Raw genomic sequence first — 8,634 nt, 5'->3', positions numbered from 1 at the left:
ACAGGGTTATTCTCAACTGAGCAACAACCACATAGAGTACACGTAGGCTACGTGGTTATTCTCAACTGAGCAACATCCACAGAGAGTACACGCACAGTGTTATTCTCAACTGAGCAACATCCACAGAGAGTACTCGCACGGGGTTATTCTCAACTGAGCAACATCCACAGAGAGTACACGCACAGGGTTATTCTCAACTGAGCAACATTCACAAAGAGTACTCGCACGGGGTTATTATCAACTGAGCAACATTCAGCGAGAGTACTCGCACGGGGTTATTCTCAACTGAGCAACATCCACAGAGAGTACTCGCACGGGGTTATTCTCAACTGAGCAACATTCACCGAGAGTACTCGCACGGGGTTATTCTCAACTGAGCAACATCCACAGAGAGTACACGCACAGGGTTATTCTCAACTGAGCAAGATCCACAGAGAGTACACGCACGGGGTTATTCTCAACTTGTTAAACTTATCAATATTAATATTCAAATCATTAATTTTGTCATTGATAGTGTTTAACAGTTGTGTAAAACTATTGTATTTTAGGTTTATAGGTTGTTATAAACGTCGAATTAAAGGCCTTTATTATCAGAGTAAAATACCGCAAACCCGTCCTAAAACGGATAAACTGATCTGGAAATGTAGTCGTTCAAAGATGGCTTGAATTTGCAATCAATAAGTAACCTATGCTTACATTAACAATTTTCTTCCGACTCCTTGTAGGCCATTCTCTCGAGAAAGTAGCGGATCACTGAATATGTGCAAAATTAGATTTTTATGTTTAGTTACTTTGTACAACGTTTTGTGGCTCTATTTTAAATCTTTTCAAAAATATTAACCACTCCGGGATTTGTATACCAGTATTAATTGTAAATTCAAGCCATCTTTGAACACTTGCCATTTCTGGCTAGGTTATCCATTTTAGGTTGGATTTCCGGCATTGTACGCTAATTATAAAGACCTTTAACTGACATCAACCTATGCTTACTTTTAAGATTTTCTGCTGAATGTTTGTAAACGGTCCCCAGTATGATGCAAAACATTTATATTTGCTTAAAATAGTCAATTTGTAAGTGTAGTACATACGAGATGTTTAAAGATTCTTTGCTTTGTCTGGAATATTTCAAGAAAATAAAATGGCGTTTCCTAACTTTTTGTAGCCACTGTATATAAGCACTTTAACTAACGGAACGTCCCCGACCGTAGCTACTTGGTGTTTGGCTGGCAGATCGCTGTAAATGTTGGATTTGTCGATGTAACTTCTTCTTTAGTAGCAGACAAGCTGTAAAGAGAGAGTTTTTAATATTCATTGCCTTATATAAATAATGTATTGATTACTCTAATGCTAAATTCATGTAGAAACGATTCTAACCTAGCAGATGAAGGTCCTACCATGTCAGTTAAAGGTCTTTATAATTAGCGTACAATGCCGGAAATCCGACCTAAAATGGATAACCTTGCCAGAAATGGCAAGTGTTCAAAGATGGCTTGAATTTACAATTAATACTGGTATACAAATCCCGAAATGGTTAAATATTTTTGAAAAGATTTAAAATAAAGCCACAAAACGTTGTACAAAGTAATTAAACATAAAAACCTAATTTTGCACATATTCAGTGACCCGCTACTTTCTCGGGAGAATGGCCTACAAGGAGTCGGAAGAAAATTGTTAATGTCCACTTCATTTGTAAGTGGATTGCGGCATCTTGCGATTATACGTTTCATGTCATACAACATTATTTTCACCATGGAACAAAAATTTTTCTAAAAACAATCAAAAGATTTACATTATACAAATTATACAAATGATGACTTTATACCCATTTTCCCTTTGATCACCAATGACGTCCAAGCAGTCTACCTGTTACGGCCCGGTCTTAGACATTATTTTATTTGTTTATTAGATATAGTTCATTTATGTTAGGTATAAATATATTTGTAATTAGTTTAGTATCTTACTGTTAGTTTATTATTGTATTGTTAGAGGGGAGATTTGTTGTCTTAGATTTTACGGGTGACATCCCTAATATTTATGACAAGGTCGCCTGGAGGTATGGTAGGGTAGAGAGCACACAGCTCTCTACATTACATATAGTTTAGGACAGCTAGCGCCAGCTAGCTGTATTACAATACAGTCCGCTTATTCCACTTTTTGTATTAACATTTTAGTTTGAGTAAATACAAGTTCAGTTCGTTCAAAAACGATTAGTGTTTCATTTCATATAAATATTCCAGTATTCAAGGCCCGTCATGCGCGCCGCCAACATGGTCCTACAGAGCCGGATTACTTTATAGAACACTTTAGACAGCATAGTCCAATCGTACCAGAATGTTTTATAGAACATTAGTGAACAGTGCATTATTTTCGTCAACATAGACTACCAGTGTCAACAGTGCAACATCGGAGGACTTGGAACATAGTGACAGTGCCATCGACCAGTGGTGTTTCCAGTGACCAACAGTGGGACACCTAATTCGTCGTCAAGTAAGTCCTTTCCAATTCCATATTACTTATTCCAGTTATTCCTGATAGTTCAAGCAAGCTAACATGTCAGACGAATTAAGAAAATTTATTGCCAAGCGAGCAGGAATTAAATCTAAATTAACTCGATTTAGGACTTATGTTGATAGGATTGAACAATCTGAAGATCCTTCACAACTCGAAGACAGATTCAGTGTATTTAGGGATTGTTTGTCGGAATTTGAAGCAGTCCAATCAGAAATTGAATTAATAGACACCGACAGCAATCATGACGTAGAAAGAGAGTCCTTTGAAGACTTATACTTTGAATTGTTGGCTAGGTCAAAGGCTCTCCTTCCCAAACAAAATTCAAATCATACAACTTGTTCACGCCAAAATTCAGTTTCTGAACCCTCATCAGCAGTACAAATTAAACTACCGACAATCAATCTGCCTACCTTCAGTGGGAGATACGAAGAATGGGTTCAATTTTACGAATTATTTAATTCAATCATAGAAGAAAACACGTCACTTTCACAAATCCAAAAGTTCCACTACTTAAAATCAACATTGCAAGGTCCCGCTCTCAACATAATAGAATCTTTAGAATTGTCATCGTCAAATTACGACACAGCCTGGACTCTTTTGAAGAATAGATTTGACAACAAGCGTGTTATTGTCAATAATCACGTGTCGTCACTGTTTGAAGTCAAAACACTTGACAAAGAGTCCGGGGCAGCAATGAGAGATCTTTTAGATACGGTTAACAAACATTTGAGAGCACTCAAATGTCTTGGTCAACCAACCGACCAATGGGACACGCTCTTGGTTCACATGATCGTCCAAAAACTAGATCTGGCCACCTTCAAATTATGGGAAAACCAATTAGTCACCACAAACTTGCCCACGTTTCATCAGTTGACATCATTCCTAGAAAATAGGTGTAACATTTTAGAAGCTATTGATCTAAATAGACCTTTAAACAGTAACACAAGTTTTAAACAAAGTAGTAATAAATTTAATTCAAACCATCAACAACTCAAAAAACCTTCTAGTTCATTTTTCAGCAACACACCATGTTGCCCCTTATGCAAAAAGGGTCATAAAATATATCAGTGTGATAGTTTTCAAAATATGCCTGTATTATCCAGACTACAATCAGTGAAAGATTTAGGTCTATGCATTAACTGTCTATCACATACGCATATTATCAAAGACTGCAAGTCAAATGGTTGCAAAACTTGCAGCAAAAAACACAACACACTTTTACACCTTGAAAAGGACCACTCCAACAGCAAAAATTTAAATTTTGAGTCAAGAAAAGGTCATCCTGCAGCCTTAACGTCTAATGTTACTGACAAACACATTCTCCTCTCAACAGCAGTAGTAGATATAGAGGATAATAATGGCGGGACAACAGCGTGCAGAGTGTTGTTGGATTCGGCTTCACAGTCGAATTTCATTACAGAAAGGATGGTGAGAGCATTAAATTTGCAAAAGGTACGCTCAAATATCCAAATCACTGGCATCGGAAATAGGCAAGCCTCCATCTCACACGTTGTCTATTGCACCATCCACTCACAACATAATGCTTACAAAACTACATTAAGCTGTCTCATTTTACCTAAAATAACTAACGATTTGCCCCACACTCAGATTGACACAAGCAATTGGAATCTGCCATCAACAATGACTCTAGCAGATTTTAATTTTAACTCACCAGGGCCAATAGACATGCTCATAGGAGCAGAGCTCTTTTTTAGTTTATTGTGTGTTGGACAGGTGAGACCACACAGATCGGCGCCAATTTTCCAAAAGACATCATTAGGTTGGGTCGCCTCTGGTAGGGTTGCTACTAGGAAACAACAACCAACCTTGACATGCAATTTATCTATAGATGATCAAGTAACAAGGCAAGTGCAACGTTTCTGGGAAATTGAAGATTGTGACGTTCACACATCCCCAGCCAGTCAAACTACCACGTGTGAACGGATGTACACAGAAACAACGTACAGGAATTCTACAGGCAAATATGTAGTTAACTTGCCATGTAGTGATGACATAAATAGTCTAGGTGAGTCCAAGAAAACAGCTGAATCTCGATTTAGTCAACTGGAAAGAAAATTAGAAAGAGATCCCAATCTACATGCAGCATATTCACAATTCATGAATGAATATGAAGCACTAGGGCATATGGAAGCGGTGGAACCCAACGTGAAGCCAGTTGGTCCAGTATATTACATTCCGCATCTACCTGTCGTTAGAGAAGACAGTTCAACAACGAAGCTCAGAGTTGTATTTGATGCTTCGGCCAAAACGAGCAGTGGTCGATCATTAAATGACTGTCTTTTAGTTGGTCCTACCATTCAGCAAGATGTCTTCTCAATCTTAGCAAGATTTCGATATCATACATACGTATTAAGTGCAGATATAGAGAAAATGTACCGCCAGGTATACATTAATGAGAAACAACTGGACTTACAGCGCATACTATGGAGACAAGGTAGAGATCAACCTCTAAAAGTCTATAGGTTAAAAACTGTCACCTATGGTACAGCAGCAGCACCCTTCTTAGCAATCAGGACCCTCCATCAACTGGCCACAGATGAACGATCAACATATCCTATAGCCTCATCTATAGCGCTATCAGATTTCTATGTAGATGATCTTATGACAGGTGCAAAAACACTCGAGGACGCTAAAGTCATTCAAACACAAATGTCGCAAATGCTTAACTCAGGAGGATTTAATTTAAGAAAATGGAATTCAAATTCGAAGGAATTGTTGGAAACAATCCCAGATAAAAATAGAGCGAAACAAGAACAAAATAAACAGTACAAAGTGCTTGGTATGTGGTGGAACTCTGAGACCGACATGTTCCATTACGCATCTACTGAGAGAAAGCCACATGACAAGATATCAAAGCGTTCTGTTCTGTCAGAAATAGCCAGTTTATTCGATCCTTTAGGACTTTGTAGGGCCTGTAGTTTTGAAATTCAAACTGTTCATGCAAGAGTTGTGGGTAAGAGATGTGAGTTGGGATGAATCTCTTCCATGTGATCTTCATACATCGTGGCAGACACACCGACAACAGCTCTCAACTTTGAAACAACTTCAAATACAAAGGCACATCACAGTAGGTCACGCAATCCAAAAAGAAATACATGGGTTTTGTGACGCCTCAGAAAGGGCGTATGGAGCATGTGTGTACATACGAACAACCGATACTGACGGACGCGTGTCAACACAATTATTATGCTCAAAATCTAGGGTATCACCACTTCAAAAAATGACCATTCCTAGATTGGAATTGTGTGCCGCGCTGCTACTATCGAAACTTGTAACTAAAGTATTGGATACTGGCATTAAAGTTGATGGATACACACTATGGACCGACTCCTCAATAGTTCTGGCTTGGATCACTTCATCAGCATCAAAATGGAAAACTTACGTTGCTAATCGGGTGAAAATTATTCAAGAATTGACGACTGAAAGATGTAGTTGGAGGCACGTAAGAACCAACGACAACCCAGCAGATCTGATATCAAGAGGTTTAAATCCGATTCAAATTATCGATAACAAATTATGGTGGCATGGCCCAGAATGGTTAATACAAAATTCTAGTGAATGGCCCAAATTTGATTTGAGTAGAATTTCAGATGTACCAGAACAAAAACTAATACCAACTACATTGGCGGTTGTCAGCACTGAGCCACTAATAGATGTTGCAAAATACTCATCTTTAAGCAAACTCACAAGAGTTACAGCGTATTGTCTTAGATTCATCAGCAACCTGAAGAATTCACATCATAAACTTACAGGTCCATTAACTACAGAAGAGCTCAACCATGCCACAAATCATCTCATCAGAGCAGAACAGGAACATTACATGAGAGAAGATTATAATAGGCTCATGGAAGGAAAGAAGATTAGGAAAGACAGTCCATTGTGGAATCTTCAATCTTTTTTTGGTCCCGAGAAACTCATCAGAGTAGGCGGGAGATTAAAACATGCAGAAATCAAAATAGATCAAAAACATCCCATTGTTTTACCATACAAGTCACATCTAACAGAACTTATTTTTCGTCATGAGCACATCAGACTTCTGCATGCGGCACCTCAACTGCTGCTTGCATCGTTGCGGCAACGATATTGGCCCCTTAATGGACGAAATTTAGCAAGACGTACCATACACAGTTGCGTCAAGTGTTTTAAGGCTAATCCAAAAACAACGCAACCTCAGATGGGTGACTTACCATCAGATCGAGTACGCCCATGTCGACCTTTCAGTAATACTGGCACTGATATCAGCGGCCCAGTATATATTAAAGCCTCAAAAAGACGAAACAGTCCTACATCGAAGGGATACATAGTGATATTTGTATGTCTTGCAACCAAAGCTGTACATTTAGAAGTAGTAACAGACATGACCAGTGAAGCATTTATAGCAGCATTCAAGAGATTTATTTTACGACGAGGAATTGTTACAAACATGTACTCGGACAATGGCACCAATTTCGTAGGCGCAGAGAGAGAGCTTCGAGAGCTTCAAGATCTGTTTACAAACGAAGAACATCAGAGAAGAATCGTCGAAGAATCAACCGCTCACCTCATTAAGTGGCACTTCATTCCACCCCGATCCCCTCATTTCGGAGGCTTATGGGAAGCTGCTGTTCGGTCAGTGAAACATCATTTGAAACGAGTTGTAGCCAACGCCTCACTCACCTTCGAGGAATTTTACACTACTTTAACAATGATTGAAGCTTGCTTGAACTCTCGTCCTCTCACTCCCCTTTCCACTGACCCAAATGACCTTTCACCATTAACCCCTGGTCACTTTCTCACTGGTGATGCTTTAACCGCATTACCTGAACCGAACATTTGTTACATTCAATTAAACAGGTTGTCACATTGGCAGGGGACACAGCAGATTGCGCAGCACTTTTGGACACGATGGTCCAAAGAATATCTGTCTCTCTTACAACAACGGCCAAAGTGGAGATCAGAAGCAGCCAACATCCAGCTCAATCAACTAGTTCTCCTGAAAGAAGACAACTTGCCCCCTCTCAAGTGGGTTACAGGTCGAGTGGTGGCGGTCCATCCTGGAGCGGACAATAGGATCCGAGTTGCCACCGTAAAGACGTCGTCTGGCACCTTCAGGAGAGCAGTCAACAAGCTATGTATCCTCCCCCTAGAACCTAATACAGTGCAAGAGTGTAATGTGTAAAGCGAAGGCCAGTGTATTCGTGTATATAGTTAATCATACATTTAACATCATAGTGACCTCAAATACTCATAGTTTAGTCCGTTGTATAGCATAGCTTAGTTTAAGTAGTAATTTTCAATTATAGTAGCGAAGTTCAAAGACACACATCCAATTGTTTGCAGTTCTATTCAGTCGTGGGTATTCTACTCAACCGTGTCATCATTTCTAATTACAAACTGTCTGTGTTTAATTGTGTATTAATAACAGATTGATTTATAGTTGAATATTTCATTGTATTTGTTTCAATTTCAATATTTTCATAATCTTTGTTGTTATTAACTCTGTGTAAAAACTATAGTAAATGTAAATTAGATTTTCAATTTAATTATCCTTGTTCTGCTTACTACCATGTTTAAGTTTTGTCTTGTACACATACATTTTATAGATTTATATTTTGATTAGTATTGTTCCATTGTTTAGTTTCATTGTTTCGTCCTGCACATGTGTCATTAGTAGAAATTTAGAATGTTTCATCACATAGCTTCAACAAATCAATTAGTTTTGAAATCAATATTTCAAGGCGGGGAGTATGTTACGGCCCGGTCTTAGACATTATTTTATTTGTTTATTAGATATAGTTCATTTATGTTAGGTATAAATATATTTGTAATTAGTTTAGTATCTTACTGTTAGTTTATTATTGTATTGTTAGAGGGGAGATTTGTTGTCTTAGATTTTACGGGTGACATCCCTAATATTTATGACAAGGTCGCCTGGAGGTATGGAGTTCTTGTTCTCAGGGCGTGGGAGGCGACAGAGCTTTCACTCCCATTGTTAGAGGTGGCCTTCCACGAACCAAGGGATGTTACCCCCAGGTTTATGGTAGGGTCGCTTCAGGGCGGGAGGGGCTGGCCCTCACGCCTCGTGGGAGCAAGAAAGAACCTTTACTTGGGACAGGGGCCTAG

General features: G+C 38.8%; 1 protein-coding gene across 1 annotated transcript; it reads left to right on the top strand.

Annotated features, from left to right (window-relative positions):
- Nucleotides 1-4,152: 4,152 nt before the first annotated feature.
- LOC124358344 lies at nt 4,153-8,634 on the top strand. Its single transcript, XM_046810646.1, has 3 exons — nt 4,153-5,494; nt 6,285-7,679; nt 8,438-8,634. The coding sequence occupies exons 1-3, from the start codon at nt 4,153-4,155 to the stop codon at nt 8,632-8,634; spliced, it is 2,934 nt and encodes a 977-aa protein (XP_046666602.1).

Source organism: Homalodisca vitripennis, chromosome 3 (genome assembly GCF_021130785.1).
Source record: "Homalodisca vitripennis isolate AUS2020 chromosome 3, UT_GWSS_2.1, whole genome shotgun sequence".
Classification (NCBI taxonomy): Eukaryota; Metazoa; Arthropoda; class Insecta; order Hemiptera; family Cicadellidae; genus Homalodisca; species Homalodisca vitripennis.
This window is presented reverse-complemented; position numbering and strand designations above follow the sequence as displayed.